Source organism: Agelaius tricolor, unplaced genomic scaffold (genome assembly GCF_023055355.1).
Source record: "Agelaius tricolor isolate 1412-34295 unplaced genomic scaffold, bAgeTri1.0.p SCAF_13, whole genome shotgun sequence".
Taxonomy (NCBI): Eukaryota; Metazoa; Chordata; class Aves; order Passeriformes; family Icteridae; genus Agelaius; species Agelaius tricolor.
In genome coordinates, this window is record NW_027269273.1 from 12328416 (window position 1) to 12353088 (window position 24673).

Genomic DNA, 24673 nt, shown 5'->3' on the forward strand with positions numbered 1-24673 from the left:
TGGACAAAAATACTAAGGAAAAAAGTCAGAATTCCATCCATAACTACGCAAATTTTTTTTAAAAGAATCTTAAATACAAAAAGGAACCTGCCTTCAAGCCATTATTATCTTCCTTTCAGGGAATCACATGGACTTAGAAGATCTAGAACCAGTAGTGAACTAACAAGAAATTCACTGTGCAGACATAGTGGCATGTCTTGAATGCAAAATCTCAGAGTTAGACTGACAGGGTGTAGTCTTCTAGAAACACAGATGTATTTACATGTTAATGAAAAAGCAAAAACCAAAGACATTTTATTTATGTAAAGTTTTATTATATTTTCCCCTCAGCTGGTACTCCATTACTACAGCCTTAGAAGAGTTTTGTTTCCCTAGGTAGACAGGTTTTCAACCGACTGTCTCTGACTGGAAACATCTAGGCTAGGTCAGATTTTAGACTCAGCCTTTCATTAATACAGCCAGATACAAAGGACCAGTCAAAATCCTGGCCACCTGGAAGGCTGCAAGGGAACCAAACACAACAAGAGGATTTTCATCATTTTCTATGGTTGAATAGAGAATCTTTCCTGTGCTTTGATCACTAAATAGTTAAGCAATTGCACCCACACATTCAAGACATGGATACATTCTACATTTCAAGCTCTAATCAGAAACATGTGCAACTGTTTTTCCACTTATGAAGCTTGTGGTTTTATCTTCTCAGCAGCTTCAAGGACAGATGGAAGGCTGACTTTGTCTCCAAATTCTTTCTCACGATGCTCCAGTAAAACACCCTAGTCAAAGACACAAGAGAGAAATTCAGACGTGTCTCCCTGCAAAAGATCCACTGCCCAACCAAACAATTCCAAGAAACAAACTTCTGATCTAATATGATAGAAAAAAGCCTCCTAGATGGCCAGCAGTACCTGTCTTCCTGCCCCAATCACATATACACCTCCCAGGGTGAATCCTTCTCCTTCCAGATTTCCACTATATCCACTTCTCCAAGCACGGAAGAAATTTTGCCAAACTCCCAAGCGGAAGAAGCCTGACAACATCATTTTTCGTCGGCGTGGACCATAAAAGCCTTTCTGCAGGGGAACAGAAAACATGTCAGCAAACAAAGGGAAAAGGACTTGTCATTCATGTGGATGTTAAGCTCATCCACAAGTATTTAAGCCAAATGTACACCTACATCCCTACTGCTGACAACAGCACTGCTTTGTGATAAATGTATTTTTTTGGTTGGTTGGTAGTTGGGGTTTTTTAAATTCAGTCTGATTCTTTCACACAGGCAGAGGGGAGAGAGAAAATAAAAGGATCCTCTAGTAGATTTTGAGTATTAATAGTCTTTTTTCTTCAGAACCCAAATGATTTTTAAATATGTCTCCTGATCTAGGGAGAAAGCAGGGCAGTGGCTCTGTAGGACATGAGATTGGCAATCCAGCACGTGCTGGTGTACTGGAACAAGCCATATCACTGCAATCTGGCCTGTATATCATGAATTAATTACATGTGTCACCTTCAAATCTTGATTCACACATCATAAACATCAGCAGGTCACACAGCCAGTGAAAGAAAGGAATAAATATTAACAGGCCATATTGTTTACCTGCTGAAGGGGAGGAATAATCCTGCCACAGCACCTTATCAGTGCATTGGTACACTGCAGTTGGTAAGCTCAGCAGGATATATAAATATAGAAAAACAAAGCCAATTAACTTCTTAAACTGCAGTGCTACAAAATCCTTTTTCAATCGGACTACATTCTACTTATTTATACAAGCTCCTCAAAGAGGGCATTCATAGATTTGTTTTTAAACAAAAGGAAACACCAACTTCACTATACCTTTTCATCCAGAAAGATTTCTCCTTTGAAGTAATGCTGAAAATCCTCCACTTCAGTCCCTATCTTCTCTTTCACAACAGCATAGAGAGGGACACCCAGCTTGGACAGCTGGGGTTTCAGAGAGGAGAGCTCAGAAGCCTCCTAAGCAAAGGAAAAAAACCCAAACATTTCAGTCAATAAATGGAGGCTGGAAAGCTTCACCGTGAATTTCAGTGCCACCAGAAACACACAACTTCTAGCCTGAGGCACAAGCCAGAAACAGACCTGTAACACTTAAACTAGTTGTACTCCTAGGCAGCTCTTCATCAGATTTACTACAATTTTTCTTTGTTAAACATGGAGGAAGCAGATTCTTCTGAGCATTCACTGGATAAAACATATTTTTAATTTAAAGCTGTAGAGATACTTTGCCTATAATAGGGCTCCAATTATCTTCTGAAGAATTTGAGAATGGCAGAAATATAATGCCTGCACATCACTTAACTTTTTCAGAATTTTCAATCCTTTTTCCCAAGTTGACATCCATCATTATCAGTCCTTCTGCAAAGTATTTTGAGGGGTTCTGTGCAGAAGCAGGCTATACAAGTTTACAGTAAGTAATGAAGATACACTCTCCTTCCTAATTCCCCCAGTAAAAAAAAAAAATCAGGCAATTTCTTCATAGACTTTCAGTATCCCAGAAGCAAACCTGCTTTTTCTGGTGTGTAAGAGTGTAAGGTGTCAGCACTCATCTGCTGGGTTTTTTTGTTCTCCTAAAGGAATCCCAGTTCACACAGTTTATATAGAAATCCCTGAGATTTTGAACAGATCAGAGTGTGCACTGAAAATGTTTCCTATCTCTCGTGGACAAAGGTCATTTTTACTGGACAGAATTCCCACATAAAAAAAATCAACTCCACATTTTAGAAACATGGACACAGTTTACATGAACACTCTCAGTCACCTAACTGAAATACCTTAACTGAAAGGCTAATAGGACATCTAGAATTGTACCAAGGAGCAAACGGATAGGGATTAACAGACAGGAAAATTTGAAACTTTCAGTAATACTACTACTGCTGATAATAAACAAGCACTCTGGGATTCCTGACTGAGTGTGTGTGAAAGTTACAGAGTCAGGCACCTGAGTGCATTCTCCTCCTGCCTACGCTACACCCGTTCAGAGAGCAGAGCACTTGAACCTTCCACGAATTCTACACGTATTTGAGCCCTTACTACTGATGGGAGCAGATGCCCTAATGAAGAGGTTGCAATATTAATTACTCCACGTTATAGAACAGTGAGTAACAACATAATAACTATTTTTCCCTATAGCTATGAGAAACATAATGTCCAAAGTGCAATGGCTGTTCCCAGGCACTCGGTACATTCAAACTGTGTTTTAGGTGTCTGCTTCCAAGGAGCTCCACCCAAGGAGCCTAATGTCAACTTAAGGATCAAAATTTGTTTTCCAACCACCTTGTTATGGAACAGAAACTCCTTATCTTCAGAGTCTGTACCTTCCTGCCTCACATTTAGCACCCAGAACCAAGAAGTACTTCCTCTATGCACACCTTTTTTTTTTTTTGCAGATGAGCTTTATCTGATGGCTTTCTGCCAATCCAGTCTTGGGCTGTATTTGACCAGACACTACCTGGCTCACAGAGACTTATTTTGGACTATATATATAAAAATAGCTCATAAGACTCATTACCAACTGAATCTTGTGCAATCTTCCCTTCTAATTACCATGGGCTAGGTCCCTGGCAGATGTGATAACATAACCATCACCTTCAGAAGGAAAAAGCTCAGGACCTGGACCATACAAACCAGCTGAAAAGGAAACTAAGCATGCTGGTAGCTGGTGACCAGTTTTAACCATGAAACAAAACCTTTCAGATACTTTAGATATATTTGATGGCTGTGCTATTCATCCCCTCCCTTTATTTACAGACTATCCATGCAAGCAGACCTCAACTCTTCTTAATTAATCCCCAAGCCCAGCAAGTACCTCTCTGCACAAAAATCATCCGGGTCTTCGTACAGCCATGATCACTGCACCATTCTCCTTCCATAGTTCACCTGCTTTGAATGTCCTTTGTTCTGTTTGTACAGGAGAAACAACACCAACAATAATATCAGTCAGTCTTGTTTATAACAGTTAATACCTTATGGACCAACACAAAGCACTGCAGAGAATTCCACATTCAAATACAGTCCTAACAGAAAAAAAATCCATAAGAGGAGATTATTGATTTTTAGAAGTGTGTCTTGTTTCATCCAGAAATACCAGTTTTGGTTGTTTTTCCTTCACCACAAGTATTGAATATCAAGGACACTCAACCACATGTCACAACTAGGAAAGACTAAAAAAACTGCTTCCAACCCCGGCCTTAGAAAAGTTCTTATAAAAGTCCAATTCTTGAAGAATGTGGTCTGAAATAGCCAGAATCTTACCTGATCCCAGAGTCTTTAGCTCTATCTCCTCTAAAAACTCCAATGTAGCCTTTTCTGGCTTGGACAAAAATAAGTCAGTGTTAGCAAGGACAATCCCTGTCACAGCTGCACCAATGGCTCCCAGGCCAACAGACCACATGCCCATGGTGAAGGCCCCCAAGTCAGGCAGGAAGGACATTTCTGGAAAGAGAAAGAAAGAACAGCTCTGTAACTGAACATCAATGATGCTAGAGGATGAGGAATTGGATTAAAACAACTAAAAGCTCATGCAGGTATATTTGGCTTAATGGAGATGATCTGTATATTTATTAATGTACTGAAAGGGGTTTTAAAAGATAAAGATTACATTCCAGTTCTGTGCCTGACCCACATCAAAACTAGATAATGACAAGATGTTCTTATCCTTCCCTGCCACCAGACAAAATCATCAATAATTAAGTGCTCAGATGCAATGAGGAGAAAGATGATCAAAGTGTATCACATACATGTGTAATAAAGAGCCTCTAACAATATGACCTGTACATTAGTCAGTAAATTATTACAGTAAGACAGCAGTTTCTTTCAAAAAAAGGGAAACCTTTGTAAATTAATTGTTTTAAACACACTAATCTATATTAAACAGTGAACTTTACAAATATACTATAGAAGACTTGGGGAAAAAAAATCTAAACCTGCTCTATCAGGTTCATCATAACTGGTAACCTTTCACATTCATTACAGTTTCCCACTGAGAACCAAAGCAGGCACAAAGCCAAACTCGGAGCTCATGCCTGCAGACAAAAAAATGTCGACTTGCAACCATTTTATTACCCAGTGATACTGCAAACATGCCTGGGAGAGCACCTTCTTCCTCTGTCTAACTCACTGCCACTCCTGCTAAAGCAGAAAGGACAGCAGGAGCAAAGAGCCTGCACTCACACACACCACCTGGAACCCACAGCATTGCAGGGGGAATATTCCAGCGTGAAAGTACAAATCCTGCTTGTGGTGGCTCAACTTGGAGGTAATTTTGTTTAATCACCTTCCACAGGCCCCCACAGCACAATGCTGACCCTTGCAAGTGTTTCACAAGCCTGGAAAGGGCTTCCAGTGAGGCAGGATCAGTTAATGAGGATGCTGGAAATCACAGCAGCCCAGCCTCACGGACAAAGTTCAAGATCCAGCTCCACAGTAACTGGTACAAGAGTCACTGGCGTTTTGGCAGCACAAGAAGTCACTGTACACTTACATCTCAAGGGCTGTAGATTTGCACTCACACAACTGTAGCATTACACATTATGGAGAATCAATTTTTTTTCACAAAACCCCTATGTCCTGATAGAATATTTTGGTAAATACTGCTGTCTGTATATACTTTTGTATGGGTGAGGTTCCCACCTCAATAAATGTAAGAAAATATTACTCTTTTGAACTGTGACTGCTAATAAACCAGACATACACATCAGCTTTATCCCCATAGCATAGTTGCCAGAATTCAGAAACAATTAGGAGTAGCTCCTCAATTTTGTGCCCAGAATTTTCTGTGAGAAAACCCCTTTCTATCCTTAAACCCAGCTATAGAATACTACTGACAAACAAATGCAACATTAGGAAACACAAAATGAAAAAAGAACACATTGTTCTTTTAACAGCATACTTGGTTTCAAGGGAGGCAGTATCATGGTATCTAAAAATGTAAGTAACCCATGATCCTGAGCAAGAAACAAGGCCAGTTTACACAAACATCATGCAGATAAGATCCCACCCTATTTCACCACTTATTCCTAACCAAGGCAAAACTTCCTTGACTGTATCTGCTTTCTTTACATACTTCTTTCAAACATGAAGTCATATTGTAATGACTTTTTTTATATCTGCCTCTGACACCTATCAGAGACCATCCTGACCCCAGCCTTTGGAATGATGCAAATGTAACTCCAAATATATGTCATGGAGCAATATCCTTGTTTTAAGACTTAAAAATCTCTGTAGCATACGCAATTGGATAAAGCCCTGCTCCTTCCCAGAATTTGACTACCCAATTATTTGGATTTCAATCTCATCAGGTCAAGAAGTGTTTGTTTGTTTTTTCCTAATTTATAGTTAGGGAAAAAAAAAAAAAAAAGTGGAGGCGGACCCAACTATTAAACCCCTAGGGCACATCATTTGTGTACAAAAATGTTACAAAATTTGTGTCAAGTGACTAATGAGTAGTTCTCACATAGCTTCTCATTTTTATTAGGATAAAGAGCATCTCTACAAGTCAGCTTCCAATCAGTAGTTATTGATCCTGGAGATCATTAAGTGTAGTTGGACTCCTTGTCACTCTCCACACAGTGACAAAAAACCCCAACCTTATCTATATGGGAAATTTTTGCTATTTATATAAATAGGAAAAAGGAAAATGCAGCTCTACAGGGTGACACCTAAATTTCTCCTCTGCTAAGCAAATTCCATAATGAGCCACTTTGAAAAATATGCATGTGAAGCAGCAGGCAGGATTATTGAACCATTTGCTAACGAGACAGGCTGAGCCCTGACACATCATGTCATTGAACCCCAAGTGCCGAGACTGACTGGAAAACAGCTCAGCACTTGCAACCAGCAGCTCCATTTCTGGTAAGCTGCTGTTTATTAAGGACATCTGAAGTTCAAAAGGACTTAACAACCCTCCCCTCCCACACTAAAATACAAACAGATCAGGATTTTAAACAGCAAGCAGCAATAAGACGACACAAGAAAGCACCCCACAAGCCATAATCCATGAGAGGAGACAGGAGAGCATCCCGCAAGGCTGTGCAGCGGTGCAGCACTCACCAGAACCCATGCAGGCTGCTGAGCGCCCCGAAGGGAGCGGAGCCCCGAGCGGAGCGGAGCCCCGAGCGGAGCCCCGAAGGCAGCGGAGCCCCGAAGGCAGCGGAGCCCCGAAGGCAGCGGAGCCCCGAAGGCAGCGGAGCCGGGCTGCGCTGCGGGCGGCGGGGCAGGGCTGGGCCGGGCTGGGGAGGAGCCCGCAGCCTCCCCGGGACCGGGCCGGTCGCTCCCTGCCCGGTCAGTCCCTGCCCCAGCCACCGCAGTGAGAGCAGCCAGCACGGCCGGCCAATCCAGGGCAAGGCTCAGTTAAAGGTATCCCGATCGTTCAGAATCCTGGTTTGCTTTTTAACTGAACACATGGTCAGCCTTCTTATGGGGCGGGTAGGTACAGGGAACAGGGATTACAGAAAGCCTTTCTGAAGCTGGGAACACAGCACAAAACTTTTAGATCTGCTAAGCCACGCTCTTCTGTAGGACTGGGCATTTTCACAAGTAACAGTCTCCCTGTGTTTCAGCCTATTCTACATCTAACCCTTTCAAAAATGCATGCGGTATGCCAAAACAATACAAACAACCCTGGAAAGAATTGAAAAGTCATCAGAATGCACAATATTAGGAAAAAAATTATCAGTATAGAGGCTGTACCTCTATAGAGAATTAACCCAGTGTTTCTATAGTCAGTTACCTGCTTTAGTGACAACATCCCTTTGCTAAAATACATCATTTTCTCTGAGACTACCGGATCTTCAACTTCTCAACTCTGTTAAAACTTCCAGAAAAAAATGAACACTCCTCTTTAAACAGTACAGGCCAAAGAAAAAAGGAAAAACATCTTTTTGTGTGTATGTTTTTGTGTTGACCACAAGAGATCTACAAAATAACAGTGAGTTATTTTATGGCCTGTCAGTTAACCAGAATTTCAACAAGCTTAACCTTATTAATCCTGTTTTAAGTGCTAGTGGATGGTCTTCACTTTTGTCAAGACCAGTTAAAACGTTGTTTTCTAGATGTCTCATTTCCCTACCACCCACAACCAAAGAAAAAATTGTCATTCAAAGGAAAGCTATCCTTAAACATTTATTTTAAGTGTAAACAGGACCCACTGCAGCTGTGTCCCTCTGTTTTCAAGATGCCAGTAGGACTCAGAGTAGCAAACAGATTTCCTCACATACTTTTCCTAAAAAGAAAACTGTCTTGCAAGTAGGACTGCACTAGCAAATACTCGCTGGCCTAAAGTGGTTTTGACCATTGCATGTTCTTCCTTCCACCCCCACTCCAGCTTCCCAGAGACGTTCCATATCAAGCCCAAAAATGTTTCAAAGCTTTGTCAGAACTTGCGTATCCCAAACAAGTTGAGCTGATTTTTTTATGAGACATTTCCCACCTCCCACCCCCCCCCCAAAATGAGTCATGATTACAAATGCCTTTGTAAGTAGTAAATTTACAATTCTCAATAACCTGGTAACATGCTCATCAAGATTTCACGAGCATTTAAATACCATTAGGGATTGCAAAATACAGCATCCTGACAGCCCTTCAGACTTAGCCCTGCTTGAAGCTGGGATCTGACTGGAGAAACCTAGGAGTACTCTTCCAACTTAAATTGGCTGTAAACACCAAAATCAATGCACAGAGAAGCCTCCTAGCATTTCTTGTGGCATAAATGTAATTTTCACAACACAAGGGATTGTTTTCCTTTCTTTTTAGCATTGTAAAGCCCTAACAAACTGCACATTGTGTCAAGAGTAACAATCATCTTTTTAGGTTTTTCCCAATTTGGGCATGGTTCACTACTGAATTCTGTGGCTGTAGCTGTAGAGAAAGTTGCTGTGTCAAGCAAACGAACCATACTCCTTCCTTTGAAAGGAAGTTAGCTGTTACCCCCGTTCTTAGACTGTTTTAAAGAAACCCAACATCTCAACAAGCCTTTTCTTTAGAGCAAGGGAGAGCAAAGAGCTCTGGCACATGGCTCTGGAAATCTTCCAGCTCTCTTGTATTGAGAGGGAACAGGCAGCTAGGCACTGTATGGAAAAACTCAGATCTCTGAATGGATACCATGGAGATGTGAGATATTTCAGGGAGCACAGAACTGCAAAAAGTACCTGTCTGAAGATAATAGAATGATGATAATGAGCTCACAGCTTGGTCTGCTGGTGATGCAGAGCAGGAAAGCTGCTGTGTCAGTTTGAAAAGGTAGTGAAGGAAAGAAAAAACCAACAGACCCACTAATAATACAAGTCAGCATTTACTGAAAGCACAGCAAGTGATCCCTCCTGTTCCCACACAGCAGATCCAAGAATTCTAAGTCCTACAGATTCAAGCTTAAATAAAGATTTTCCCACCCTTTTGGGTTCTTAGGCCTTGCTTATATTTTCACTTTCTATATTTTAACTTCCACATTTTTCACACTATACAATTCTTAACAGCAAAATTGTCAATAAAAGCAAAGACACAAGAAAACGGACACATGTCAACTCCACCCCATAAGGCAGAGGGGCTCTATGGAGGAAGGAGGCTGTAACACTATACCCACCCAAGGCAGAATAATTTCCACACAACCTTGTTTCCCCTTGTCTGCTATGAACCAGCTCTGATGGGAACAGTGCCCCTATGGTTATAAAAGAAAAGGCTGAGAGCTGGTCAGTCCAAGGTGGATTTCCTGAGCAGAGCGATTGCACGCAGGACCCAACCAGCGCATCACGAATGAAATGAAAAACGAAGCACGGACTCTCTCTGTCCTTCACGGATCCTGCTGTGCCTACTCACACACGGGATAGGACTGCCTAGCAAGCAGGGATCTCTCAAAACGTCAAACCACGAGGGCAGAATTTCAAACCTCGGGATGGCGAGAGCCGCGGGGGTCCCCGGCCGCCCCTCGGCGCTCAGCGCTCGCCGCCGCCTCCCCCGGCCGGCGCGCTGCGGCCGCGACCCGGGGCCAGCGGGGAGGAGAGAGCACCCCCGTGGGGGACAGCCCAGGGGAGGGACAGCCCGGCCCCAACGCGGACCCGAGACCCTCCCACCCGCCGGACGCCCACTCTGCGGCCCCACACTCACAGCGCCGCCGTCCCGCCCATCCCCGGCGCTCCGCACGCACACGCGGCCCCGCACCCGCACTCACACCGGACCGCGGCCCCTCGGCCCCGCACCGCGGCCCCGCACTCACAGCACCCCACACCCGCACTCACACCGCGGCCCCGCACCCGCACTCATCCCGGACCGCGGCTCCGCACTCACACTCACCCCGCACCGCGGCCCCTCGGCCCCGCACTCACAGCACCCCGCACCCGCACTGCGGCCCCGCACCCGCACTCACACCGGTGCCCCGCACCGCGGCCCCGCACTCACACTCACCCCGCACCGCGGCCCCTCGGCCCCGCACTCACACTCACCGCACACCCGCACCGCGGCCCCGCACTCACTCCGCCCCCCGCACCGCGGCCCCTCGGCCCCGCACTCACAGCGCCGCCGCTCCCGGCCCGCTGTGGCCGGCACCGCCCCCGGCGCCCTCCGCGCACGCCCCGCTGCCAGCCGCGCTCGGTGCCCTTCGGCCCGCGGCTCTGCGCCGGTGCGGCCAGCGGGATGAGCCCCGCCGTTAGCGGCTGGAACGGATGAAAGCCTTCCGCTCCCTCTCGGAACCCATCGTCCCCTCTCGTGGGCTACTGCAGCCTCTGGCTAAGCGAAGAAATGAAATACATTATGGGATACCGTGCTTAAATAGGCAGGGCAAAAAAAGCACCCAACCCACAACGACCTGAGTCCAAGAATGTAGTGAGCTTATCATTCAAGTAATCTGATTAATGGGGCACTTAGAATGTTTGCATATATATTGCATTCAAGAATATACTTGCTCAGATAAGCCAGCCAATAACATGTCACAACATCGTTTAACAAACACACTCTTCAGATGCTTATGGTCATTGGGCACCGCTCCAACTACAAACTCAGAGGACTTGTCTTCACTACATTGGGACTATTTCCTGAGATCTCCTGTTAACCCAGCAGCTAAAATCCCAAAAATCAACAACAACAAAAAAAAGGGTAGTAGCAATGACAGAACAGTCTGGTCTGTCTGGTAACACAACAGTAGCTCAGGAGAATGAACATAACCCTTTTGATGGTACTGGCATGTCTACATTCCATCAACCACTGTTTCACTGTTTTTCACCAAGTTCCAAACTTAACTAGACAAAATGGCCCTTCCTTATCACGGTGCTCTTACAGCAGAGCACAGCAGCAGCCGTGTGCTGCCAGTAAGCCACATGGAACAGCACCTTCTGCAAAACAGCCTATTGCACCATGTTGCGTTGCACATGTCAGAATGGCATGGGCTCAGGCAGTTGAAGGAAAAGATTTTGAGTCTTTTTGCCCAAAATTGTGGTAGTTATGCTTTTGTCTACACACATTATTTTAGAAATAAATGGATTGTAAAAAGCACTGAAGTCTTAGCAGCAGTAAAAAAATAACCTAAGCAAACCTCATAGCAGAAACAGCATTACCAGACTGCTTGAAAGAGAGGGGGAATTTGAAAGGATTAAGAATTTGTGGCTGCTTTTTCCTGGGAAGTATATGAAACAATATCTCTGCTTTTTCTCCTTTGGGTTGGTTTTCTGTCAACACCAAACATAATATGCTGACATGACTTTGTCATTTTTAAAAATGCAATCAGCATTGAATCAGAATACATGTATCTGCCATGCTGACACTGCAATCTTTAGAAAAACATTATGAGCAAAAAAAATTATTGGCAAATTTTGTCAGCCATTATTGTATAATTAAAACCCTAATTTCTGCAGGCTGTCAAGATTCCTTTCTTCTGAATTTGACTGTGGTTGTGGACCAAGCTGACAACATTTGCCAATGGTAGAATGCCAGCTCCATTATTTTTGTTTCCATGGTAAGTATACAAAATGAACTTTTTTCTTAATGACACTTCTGCACATTACACCTCTAACAGCCCGGCAGCTGGCCTATCCCAATTCTAAGGTAGCCAATATTGCTGAGGAGGGAAAAAAACCCCACCTATCACAAAATGAAAATATCTATCTATTCTTTGCTCTGGGCAGGAGTCCATGACAAGGCACCAGGTGAGAGTAACAGGCAGTTCATCTCTGAAGTGGCTCTGATTTCATTTGTCCCTATTGTAAAAATCTTGCAAAAAATGCAGCAAAATCTGAGCCCACACATCTGGATTCCATCCAGGAATAGCCCCCTACTTTACAAAGCAGCAAAATCCTTTGAATGCACACACATCTAATAGACACAGAATCCAAAGAAATACAGTGTCATGAAAATCTACTAGAATCTAACCTTCCCTACCCACACCTCCAGAAAAGCTTGCTTTCCTTGAAAAGCTACTGTATTGCATCAAGTGGAGTTGCAGCAAAAATTACTTTGTCTTTATTATGACACCTTTGCCTTCACTGCTTCAGAAAAATTTTGGCAAGAAAATGAGAATTTGACTTCTTTGGTTTTCTGGTTTTTCCTCTTGATCAAATCATACTAAGATTGATCTATTATAGTTACGTTTTTACATGCACCTATTCTCATGTTATTCATATATTTTTACTCTTAAAAAAAGAGACTAATAACTCTAACTCTAACACATACACACACTTCACAAAGCAAGAGACACCAATATTTAATCTTCAAGTTCCCAGGTTTTGAACTGTGTTCTTAAAACATACATTCAGCCTTTCATTTCCTACCTTCATAATTCAGTTTTATAACAGTGAATGAGGAGAAATCAGTCTGTAAACTGCTTGTAAATCAGTTAATTAAATTTCCCTGGCATGCCTCTAAGTCAGAATGCAGTGTATCAGTAGCTGTGCTAAAACATGATCCAGTATTACGAAACTTTCAATTCATGTACAGAATGACAAAGCTGTGCGTTATTTCAGGAGTTTTTTTCTTTTTCTTGTTGGATCATGCTTCTATAGATCAGCCTTAGACCAAGGGCATTGTTAGACAAATGGCTTATATTAAAGAAACTGTCTTTTCTATGAGGAAATGGGGGATCTCTAAAGCAACGAGGAAAGACAGTGGTGGGATCTAGGCCCCAGGTCTGTAAAAGGACTTCCAGACTTTCAATACCAAGCCAGTAAGATTAGCTGTAGATATAAAAAAAAAAAAAATACAGCTTGAACTTTTCACCTATGTGCTATTAAAGGAAAACCACACAGATTCAGACTGATGTAGATCTCCACTAGGCCAGGCAGAAGCTCTCTCTCATTCGAAGGCTGTCCAGTGACATGTACCTGTGTAGGGGTGCTCTCAACCACATCCTGATTGGCAGGAAATAAACACACCAGTCAGCCTAGACACAGAATCTCAGCTTTCTCTTAGCTAAGATCAGGGTGCTGAAGTCAGAAGAAACCAAAGGAAATACAGGTCTTTTGAAATTAGTTCATTCACATAAGCAGTTCACAGTGGGACACCAAGAAGAGATTGGTGCAATACCCTCCATCTGGACAAGAACAGGAAGAAAGAATTAGTGAGTCTTTTCAGTGGGTACACAGACTCTTACAACAAATCTCTTTTGCAATAGCCTAATAAACACTGAATCACAGAAAAGCCTACCATTTACAAGACAAAAGATAACCAAGGCATTTGGAAAGTGCAGATGAGGTCATTAGTCCTCCCACTGTCCTTCAGTCTTTAAATATCCTTGTGTCAGGTAAGTGTAATTACTAAGTATAAGCAAAATAGAATCTGTGGTCTGTAATTTATCTATCTCCTGTTTACTGCAGTGCTACAAATAAAGTTACTCTGATTTTTTAGTATTCTCATAGTAGGTAGGACACTCAAGACCAGTAAAACAAAGTTATATTTAATGACTATTCAAGCCACTAGAATAGTGATCAAGCCTCAGGTTCTACAAGCAAAACCAGGCTCTTGAACATCTCCAATTACCCACAAAGATAGCACTGAAAAGGCAGAAACTGCACTTCTGCAAGATCAGGACATCAGAAGAAAACAAAGTCATTTTGCAGTGATCCTCCTTCATCACCTGCAACTACTGTGTAGCTTCTATTAAAATCCAGGCACTTAGCATGTTTCCAGGCTATTACTCTTACAAGTTATTGTGATAAAACTGGCATGATTAATTTCTTGCTATGGACTTCAAGAGTAGCTAAGCATCTTACAATCTACAGAAGTCATGAGCAAGGCCAAGACTGCTTGTGTTATTAATACAACTGAAGGGCCCTATATTGTCTTTAAGACAACAACTTTCAGTCAAATAATGTGTCTCGCCAAGGTGGTTGTATGTAGCTAGAAAATCTGATTAAATACTTTCCATGTAAGCATTGGAGGTGATCAGTTTTTAAGGTTTAAAACAACCTGTTGATTTAGCTGTTACTCAGAAGTATTTGTCCAAGATCTAAGGCAGAAAACTGGGCTTCCTCTAACAAATTTGACTTTCTCCAGCAGAAGATGAGCTGTTCTTAATATTTAAAATCTGGGAGAAAAATTCCACGATCTCTTTTGCTAAAGAACATCCATGTGATAAAGCCAAAATAACCCTGGTATTAGAAGTGCTGATGCCAATGTGGGTCATTTTGACAGAACTTGGCTAGGAATCAAATACACATTCCAGCAAGCCTCAGTTCCAACTCCTGGTGGCAAGGTTGTAACGAGTAGTTAGGCATAGTAAACTTCTAATCTAGCAGAACTACAGTGACACTCTAGCCACAGCCTTAGAGTTGAGCTCTTAATCATCTTATTACACTCAGCTATTTGTCTGTGTAACTTTCTTCTGTTAGAGCAAAACACAAATGTGCTACTCTCAAACTGAGTTTCAATACTGCATTTCTGCATTTTGTGATAGTATTTTTTCTTTATACATCAACCTAGGAAGGGCCACAAACTATATATTTCATATTTTCAATGCATAGTTTCTGTTTAATTCTTGGTGAACTTTCTTTTTGGGAGGTTATGCTCATCTCTCACGGGCATATGAACAATTTTCATGTAGACATCTACCATTTTTACATAACTTGATCACAACAGCTTGAAAGAAAAGCAATATAAGAAAGTATCCAATGCACAATCATAAGGTATCTGAAATTAACAACTCTAAATAATGACTTAACCTGGTAAGGGTGAACATCATGGAGAAATGCAATAGAAAGATGTTCTACTTACCTAGCAAGGTACATTTCAAGCCCACACCATCCCTTTTGCAAGTCCTATTTCTGAAAACATATGGGTTCATTTGCCTTTAATGGCAATGTGGGAGACTCCCAGCAGAACACAACTAAATCACCATCAGCCTTTCATCCTAGCACCAAATTATACTCCATAACCCTTCCTCGTGACTGGTTTAGTCACCAACACAGAACTAAAAGTTTGCAAAGATATTGTTTAGACTTTGCCTGAATGGCTGCTTTGTTAGATAAAGCCTGTCAAATTGTAATTGGTTTGAGGAATGTTGATAAGGGTTTTTTTGCCCAAGTTAAAAAAAAAACCAAAACATGAATATAGTCTTCTGTTAGTAATGTGTTTAAGTGTACTTTCTTTCAGGCATTTCTCCCCACACCCATTTTGTTCACATCCACTGTAATTTTTTTCCACTGTATAAACTGTTAAACTTAAGTGCAGCACTTAAAATTGTGTAGGGGGTAAAACCCAGGAACTTTTCTGTTAATTTTGCTAAATTAATAGCAAGCATAATTTTAATGCATTTTGTATCCTAGTCCTGATTTAACTAAATTTGTATTTGGGTGCTAAGTGGGTGACAATGGGACAGCATGATGTGTGGTATGAAACAGTGTGTAGATTATGTTGAGAACTTTCAAGGTTGCCATTTGCTGTGCTGCACTACCAAGCCAGTATTTTAACAGGGATTGTTATTTGTATCTTGCAGGTTAAGCTTGGAATAGAGGCTTTTGGAAGGGAAAGGAGTAAAAGGCAGTGGTAAGGCTAATTCCATTTCAAGCCACAGCTACCCAGGAAATGATCCACGTCATTGCCCATTCCTGTGCTTTTACTACTATGATCTAAGAATAATTCACAAAAAAAACGTTAGCACCCTGAGATAATTTGGCAAATGCTTTTCTGCCTATGTCAGCTGTTGTTCCAACAGACAACCTGCAGAGGCTCTGCTTAGCTGAAATGGAAAAAGCTCTAGAGAAGAACAGTTACTGAAAACCTGATTAATTTACAGCTTCTCACCTGTACTAAGAGACCAGCTACAGACCCAAAAGGTTTATGGGATATGAATGAAAGTCACTTCACCTGGGAGATGACAGGTGGAAAATGATGACTAAAGACCTACCAAGCCAGATGAGCAATGCCCTAGATGCTAAATAGGGAGATACTGAAATTCACAAGAATTCTGAACTGTAGCCATTTGACTCACATGGAAACCATTAGAGCTGTGTTCTTGTTGAACCAGGGGAAGCCCTAGGTAAGCACATTACAGATGACTCAGAGGAGTTGGCCCTGGACCGAAGCAATTTCTAAATGACAGATGCCAAAGACAACCCTATCATCAAATGCCATAAGTTGAGCTTTGGATGAAATACAGAATAAATAGGAAAAATTATGTTTCCACTTTAATTAGGATGGTATTCAGGCTCACCCTAATTAGTTAATTTTTAGTAATTTCCTTTAACTATTGCCATTAAACCTTTCAGCTTATTAAGAACCACAGAACATCACAGATCTAAATGACTGCCTAACAGCTGCAAGCAGTTCATTAGGTACCTACAATCAAGCTTTTCTCCCAAAGGAAGAAGGCATCAGTAACTACCCTTCCATTAATCCAGGTTTCTCTTCCTCTCTCAAAACAGTAGCAAATTACTCACATACTAAAATCCACTGAGAGCTTACCCTTCCCAGGACAGCATCTCCTCTATATGCATCAAGGGACTGTTACACAAAGAAGTCAAACATAGCTTTTTTCAGAAATGCTGATTTTGTTAAATATTAGCAAAGCTCTATGGCATCTTTACGCTATTACTAAAGAAAAGAGTGTCTTGAACCAAAAAACACATGGCTATTATTGTGACATCCTAATCACTATGTCCTTAATACTACTAGGCAGATCATCACTTAGGGAAAGTGACAATGTCCCTGTGAACATATTTTTTGCCTTATCTGATCATTTGCCTTAACCACCCTGTGATTGCTTTATGCTACACCCTGCAATTATCTTCTGGTATTCTCTACCTGCATTTCTATTCCCAAATTTTATAATATATTAAATAATTACTTCATGTCACTGTATAAATAGAGCACCCAACCAAAATTAATGACCTATAGAATACTTTTTGCTATCCCAAGTAAACATGGATGGTTTGAAATTTCAATAACTATAAAAACAAATATATGCAGCTCACAAAATGACCAGTTTTTTAAAGAAGACCTAGGTAGTTATGCTTCAAAATTCAGAGCTAATGAAAGCTAATAGAGACCATCTTCCCATTAGTCAGAAAATTCATGAACATAAACAGGGCTTCATAACCACAAAGGTGAGTCAAGCTCCTTAAACAACAGTAAATCAAGATGAGTTGATAAAGAAGGGAAATGAAGAATGACCGAAGTCTAGTATTTCATTTTCAAAAAAGGCTTTTAATATAAATCTGAATACAAAAATAACCAAAACACCCTACAGTCATCACAAACAAATCCTCAAGGTTTTCTCTTATTAGTTCCCTGACAGTTTGGCAAGCGCTTGTTTTCTCTGTTCTGCAGTCATATACTCACAGGCTTCCAAAATATTTACTATAATTAAAGTCTGTTGAACTGTTTTTGCTTTCACCCATATTCTTCCATTCATTCCCAGCACCAGTTCAAATGGGTACAATTGTGACAATTCTTGAATTATTTCACATTTGGGAGCCAAGAGCCTGTAAACAAGAGCAAAAACAAAAAGGTCAGAGGAAGGAGTGATCACACTTACAGACACCACATTACTATTGACCAGAAGCTCCAGCAGTGCTGCTATTATGGGAGCTATTTAAGAAACAGTGAAAGATTATAAAGTTGCATATACATCCAAAACAACAATACAATATCAGATTTTCAAGGCTCCTGTCATATAAAATAGATGCACCTAAAAAGATTGTAAATTTAGTTTTTTTCTCATTAGGTTCAGAAGCAACCCCTGACTAGTTTAACATGAATTGATACTTTTACAACCATTCTATGAGTTAATAAATTCTAAAAGTACACTGGTTTGACCAAATGACATTTTTGAAATGCTACTTATTTGACACCCCAGAGGTGTCTTTCAAAACAGGACTTCCCTTCTACTTCAGGAAACAGTATTAACAGCAATAAACAGACTACTTCATTTTTATTAGATGACCGCATACTAAATACTTTAACATGTCTAGGATTAAATCAAGACTGAACAAGTATTGAAAAAACTAAAATAATACCAGGATTTAGCAGTTTACTTGGAATATGCTGTTATTTTTTTACTTGGATGTAGACAAAATTTGGAAAACAGAATGGCTGCAAAAAGCTTTTTTATCAGTTCACACTGACTTCCGACAGGACCTATAAATCAGACAATGACAGGAATGAAAAAGCTGCTCTGCACTGCCAGATTGCTTATCCAAAGAATGACAAAACAAACAAAAAACTCCACCCAAAAAGCAACAACAAAGTTTGACTATTGCTTATCCATGTAACCTGGTATTCTTTGACAGTCACAAAAAAATCCTGTATTTACGTCAGCAGAAGCAACTCCAAAGTTCACAATACATTTAAAAGCTTATGAAACAGTTCCTGGACTAACGTGTCAGTTTTAAACTAAAATCCTACATTTTTTAAATCTGTATCTTTATTTCAGTTTTTTTTTTGGAAGTCAGAAAATAGCATGTACTGATGTGCAAGGATCCCTTTAATCAGCTGTCAGCCAAACATGCACTTCTACTACCCCATGACACACAAAAAGGACAACAAGCATTGCCAAGTTTTAAACTCCAAGGTAAAATGTACATACCTGAAACACTATCCTGAATGTTTGACTTCCCCAAGTCACTACTTTTATTTTCCATACTGCCTTGGCAACCAAATTGTTTTTTTTTTTTAAACAGGTGATGCAACACCACACAAAAGAGCTTGTAAGTCTCTTAAGAGGAAAAATAAACTTTCCTTCTAGATCAAGCCATACTCTATTCAGTAAATCTGGTTTCAAAGCACTACAAGAATCACACAGGTTGGTTTACCAAATTGCCCACACCACTCAGAAGAAACAGCTGTGTGAATCTTACACGTGAAAGTGACTTACATTTTTAGTACTTACTTTCTTATTAGACCCAAGGAAACTTTAAAGAGGAAGCCATCTTGTCCAATTATTCCCATTCCACTTGACCTTCCACTACTGTCTATACAGACCATCTCTGGTTCCATGTCTTTATTTGCTACAACAAACTGACCATAAATAAGATCTCCCACCTAAACAAAACAGGGTCAAAGAACAAAGGTATAATCTCTTATAATGATTTAGTAGGACAACAACAAGAATATCACACAGGCCTATTTGTTTTTTCTTTGCAGTTCCTTTTACATTCTGGCATTTCATCTGAGTGCAGAAATGGTGGCATGCATGTGCAGCACAACTATTCGTAATAGTGCTGTTAAAAGAAGGCACACAACTGACGTTTTCTACCAGCATCTCATGTTTTAAAACCTTAGCATCAGAGTGGCCTATCAGGTGCACCTTACTCATGAACTGCATCTGCTCCTGGCAGCACTAGGAGCAAACTAAAGCACGTGAGTGAAGTACTCAGCCAGCTGAGAGAGAGCAGAGCACGCTAGTTACAGTGGTGCATCTCCTATGGTGCAAAACCCTCCCGAGGAGGACCAAGGCGAAACCATTACAACCAGACCTGCCCACCTCCTCTAACGTGAGCTTGTGAAAACACTTCCCCCTAAGAAAAGCTACTGAAACGCACCAGAAGCGCCACCAAAGGACGCAGCTAAAGCGCTGCCGCCAGCCAAGCAGGGCACCTACCTGCACGTTCGGCCTGTTCCTCTTCGTGGCGCCTTCGAAGGCCAGGTAGGACAGGGAGGCCGGCTCGCTGCCGCCCACGTCCAGCCTGAACACGTCCCCCGCTTTGGCCGTCACGATCCCTATGACGTGGTCGCCCTTCACCGGCACGTACTGCAGCGGGAGAGGCGGACAGAGGGTCAGGGGAGCGCTGGCGAGACGGAGGCTAACGCACAAACGCACAAACACAAACACACACGGACACCCGGGCCCCGCCGCGCCCCTACCCGCTTCTGCTGCGAGTCCACCCAGTAGGCGCCACCGCCCCCGGGCCGGTGCCGCAGCAGCCCGCACTTGGTCACCAGCAGCCCGGCCCCGCTGCGCCGCAGCCCCGGCCCGCACAGCAGCCGCCCCTGCGGCGCGGTGCCCGCGCTCAGCCGCAGCCGCTCGCCCTCCGCGTCCTCGTCGTAGTGCGCGGGGAGCAGCAGCAGGTCCCCGGGCAGCACCACCTGCCCCACGAGGGCCTCGGCCGCCGTGCCGCCCTCCGCCGCCATGGCCGCGCCGGCGCACGGCCCCTCAGGCCTGGGCGGGCGGCTGCGCCTGCGGCCTGCGCGCGGCGTTCGCGGGGCGGCAGCGACACCCCCCGGCCGGAACGGCCCGGACCGCCACAGCCGCGCCCGCTGTTCCCGGGGCCGTCCGACCCCCGCGCTGCTGCAGCGGCTCCTCACCCCTCACGGCACCTCTGCCAGCTGCCTGTCCGTCAGAGAGGCAGCCCGCCTTCCATTTCTGCCGGGGAGCGGCCAAGATAATGTGAGTGCACTTCGGCGTCGGAATTAACAAACATACGGAGGTAATTCTTCCAGCTGCAGTTGTTTGCAAGGTTTTTTAATACCCGATTAGAATTTGACAGTAGAACATACAGCTGGTCAAATTTGAGGTGAACATCAGCCGATGAGTTTTGCAGGGAGCAGAAAAAAATCACATCAGTTGCGAAGGGAAACTGCTCACAGAGAGATAGCATTGAAACAGTCGGAAAGGATCACAGTGGGTCATCTGGTCCATCCTCGCTGCTTAAGCAGGGTTGTCCTAGAGCACATTGCACAGAACTGCATCCAGACAGCTTTCAATATCTCTAGATAAAGAGATTCCACAATCTCTCTGGGCAATCTGTTCCAGTGTGGGGTCTACTGCACAAAGTAAAGAAGTTCTGCCTCCTGTTTAAATGGAACTTCCTATGCATCAGTTCCTGCCCATTCCGTGGTGTCGTAGTGGTTGGCACCACAGAGCAGAGCTTGGCACCTCCCCTTTAGGTATTTATACATTATATATTAATGAGGCCCTCTTATCAATTATCTCTTCTCAAGGCTGAACAGGCTCAGCTCTCTCAGCCTTTCCTTTTAAGAGAGATGCCCAAGTCCCTTAATCATCTTCATAGCCCTCTGCTGGACCCGCTCCAGGATCTCCGTGTCTCTGTCACACAGGGGGAGCCCAGACCTGGCCACAGCACTCCAGGCAGAGCCTCAGCAGGGCTGAGCAGAAGGGCAGGATCACTTCCGTGGCGCTACTGGCAATGCTTTTCCTAACTCCCCCCGGATACCATCGGCCTTCTCGGCCACAAGCGCACTGCTGCAAGACCTTGTTGTCCATCAGCCCCCCCAGGTCCTTCTCCACAGAGCTGCTCTCCAGCAATCACCCCAGCTTCTCCCGGTGGTGGGGTTATTCCTCCCCAGGTGCAGGACTCTGCATTTGCCATTACTGAATTTCAGGCTCTTCACTGCCCATCCCTCCAGCCTGTCGAGGTCTCTCTCAAGGGCTTCTGAGGTCTCGGCCCCTCCTCCCGGTTTTGTGCCATGGGTGACCTCTCCGAGCAGGCCCCTCCGTCAGCTCCTGCGGCCGGCGCTGTTGCGGAGCAACCCCGCGCGTTCAGGGCCGGGCCGGGCGGCAGGAGCGGGGCGGGCCCGGGGCTCTGGGAGCGGCTGCCGGGAAGGAGCCGGAGCGGGGCTGCTCTCCGAGGGAAGGCGAGCGGCTACAGCGCATCCCGCGGCACCAGAAGCAGGGCAGGGACACCACGGGCTGCCAGGGACTCTCTCGGAGCGTGAGGCGAGACAGCGTAACAAGCCAGGGCCTCCCAAGAATCCCAACACCCGCCACGGGGATGAGGAGTGGATCTGCCCTGCCTGGAGCGCAGGGGAAAGGGAGGGGCCCGGCCGGTGCTTAAATGGAGCCCGGAGCGGAGGGCGCGGGCGGCCTCATCAAGGCCACCTGGAGCCGCTGTGAGCGCTGATCGTGGGACTGGATTGGTTGCTGTGCTAAGTGCCTGGGCTCTCTGCCCTGGCAAGGATTCAGTCCCTTGACAGCAAAGGAAGGCTTGTGTTTACTTAAACTGGGCTGGTAAAGTGGGTGCACAGAGATCTGTGCCTTTCCTAACTGTGGAGTGAGTGCTTCAGCCCCTTGCCTTCCATGCATGTGTTAAAGATAGCTTTGGAAGTTTCAAACTAAAATTACCCCTTAATTGTCCTCAGAGCTACTTGCCTGTTCTTTGAGTACCTCTGTAGAAGTTTTCTACGTCCTGTTGTGGTTTTCAGGGTTTGTTTTTTTTTTCTTTGTTATCATGCAGACCTAGAATAGCAGCATGTTTCTAACCAGTTTATGAATTATACAAGTCCAAACAGTAAGGTGGAGTTTAAGCATCTTTTTCCTGCAGTGATTGTTATAACTGACCTGTCACTGGAGCTTTTAAGAACTAAACCACTGCTAAATAATTTGTATAAATTGCAAGCTTAGTAAAAAGTAATGTCATAGTCAGGGACACTGCCTATGTGTCACTGCACTTTAAGCAAACATTCTTAAAGCCCCTAACTTAATTCTGATCTTGATATCTAATATCTGTCTGTTTATTGTCAGTAGATTTGGATGGAGTCTCAGTATCTGAAACAATGCCTGGGAAGTTGCTTGAAGAAGGGACTGGCAGAGGTTGTAGAACATCGGCCAGCAGATCCAATAGAGTATCTTGCACACTGGATTTACAAATACAGAAGAAACTTAGATGAAGAAAAAAAGGTGGATTCAACTTAGGCAAAAAAAGATTGCTACAATATGGTTGATGCTATTTAATATATCTTTCATTTTAATGTTTAATTGATTCTATGTTACCTCTGAAATAGAGAATACTGGAGAGAGCTGAGCTGGAACAAGAACGGGTGGCAGCCCAAGCAGAACTTGAAAGGTTAAAAATCCAGGAAGAGCAGCAGAAACTTGAAGAGCAACAGCAGGTTATTAATCCTTAATAATAGATCATTCCAAGCAGCATATGGTGCTGTGGCATCTTGGAGCTCTATGTATACTTCTAATAGCTGTATAATGATTTTGATACAGGTGACATAGAGCAGGTATTTTAATCTCACTTTTCTGAGTAACTGAAGTTATTAGCACTAGGGTAGGAAAAGTTACATACTATGCAGTAAAATTTTATTAAAAAGTGGTGGCTTAAGTTAAGTTAAAAGGCAGCCAGTTTAGGAGTTATATGAGAAGTAAATGAAAATATTATTTGGGGTTATAATATAAAAACTAAATACAGTATCTGTGTTTCTAGCCATTCTTTGTAAAGGAGTCATGTGAACCCAGGGTTGCCATGGTGATGTTGATGTAACCTGACTGGATTTTTTTGTATGGATGACTTCCACGATGTTAAAATCAAATGCTTAATTTTAAATTTATGCTGATCACATTAAGCCCAGCTCTAGTGTAAGATGCATTCATTTTAATTCACTTGCAGTTTTAAAATTTGGAGTTTAGTAATTTGCAAACCAAAAGTAATGTGCTAAAGGGTTTCATGAGTGATGTAAAATAGTAAATGAAAATAGAGATTGTGTCTAGAGGTAATTCACTGAGAATTAAATAAATCATTTCACCTAAGCTAGGGGAAAGATGTTGAACACATCTTTCACATCACATTAGATGCATTTTTCTAACCTAACTCAGTTTTGTAGTCAAATACTGAGGTGAGTTTTGCATTTATGTACCAAAAAGGAATAGAAAATTATGACCATATTTGTAACTGCTCACAAAATGCAAGAGCAAACAGTATTCTCTAAGGTTGTTGAATGTAAATACTTAGATTTTGCAGTTTCTGAAGTTTTGATGTAATAGGACTTATGTTCCCAATTAATAACCATTTCCTGTTAGATATTTCCAGTTGTAAATACTGGTTGCTGATGGACATGATTAATTTTAATGACATTGCTTGCCAAATTTTTCTACATATTTGATTCTATATTGATTCCTCAGTGTGTTTAAGGTACTACACAAAGTACCAAAGAACCAAATCCAGAGGATAGGAGATAACTAATGCAAACTGGTAAAGAGCTTGTGTAATGAGACAGTATCTGAAGTGTGTACACTAACTTCAGTTAACTGGTTTTTCTTCCTCTTGGTAGTAAAGCTTCTTTATCAAATATCTTTCTCAAACCTTTGAAAATGATGATGATGATACTGAAAGGACTTCCTTATTAGCATAACATAGCAGTTATGTTTTATGCTTACTTTGTATTTATTATTTCAATATTAAATACATTGTAAACAATGTGGTGGAAAAGATGCGTGTGGGTTTTTTTTTCTTTCTAATTTGTCCTTTTTTAAACTGATTTCAGGCTCAGTTGGAGAAAGAACGTGCAGAG

At 42.8% G+C, this 24673-nt stretch overlaps 2 protein-coding genes and 1 long non-coding RNA gene across 7 annotated transcripts; 1 reads left to right on the forward strand and 2 right to left on the reverse strand.

The window, feature by feature from the left end:
• Positions 1-292: 292 nt before the first annotated feature.
• Positions 293-10729, reverse strand: PRXL2A (peroxiredoxin like 2A). Of its 5 annotated transcripts, none has more exons than XM_071438754.1 (6): positions 10513-10729; positions 4265-4444; positions 3819-3910; positions 1829-1969; positions 906-1070; positions 293-773 (listed from the first exon to the last, which is right to left on the reverse strand). In XM_071438754.1, exons 2-6 carry the CDS (start codon positions 4440-4442, stop codon positions 675-677), a joined length of 675 nt encoding a protein of 224 aa, XP_071294855.1. In that variant the 5' UTR covers positions 4443-4444; positions 10513-10729; the 3' UTR covers positions 293-674. The 5 variants fall into 5 exon arrangements, with proteins under 5 accessions (XP_071294855.1, XP_071294857.1, XP_071294856.1 ...); XM_071438756.1 differs by having other exon boundaries at positions 10474-10729; XM_071438755.1 differs by lacking the exon at positions 10513-10729 and adding an exon at positions 9891-10040.
• A 6876-nt stretch (positions 10730-17605) lies between these two features.
• EXOSC3 (exosome component 3) lies at positions 17606-20614 on the reverse strand. Its single transcript, XM_071438753.1, has 4 exons — positions 20285-20614; positions 20022-20171; positions 19311-19462; positions 17606-17904 (listed from the first exon to the last, which is right to left on the reverse strand). The coding sequence occupies exons 1-4, from the start codon at positions 20549-20551 to the stop codon at positions 17703-17705; spliced, it is 771 nt and encodes a 256-aa protein (XP_071294854.1). The 5' UTR covers positions 20552-20614; the 3' UTR covers positions 17606-17702.
• A 37-nt stretch (positions 20615-20651) lies between these two features.
• On the forward strand, positions 20652-24666 carry LOC139595506 (uncharacterized). The gene is made up of 3 exons (XR_011681049.1): positions 20652-20847; positions 23162-23269; positions 24647-24666. It is a non-coding gene; the product is annotated as an uncharacterized lncRNA (long non-coding RNA).
• Positions 24667-24673: the final 7 nt, after the last annotated feature.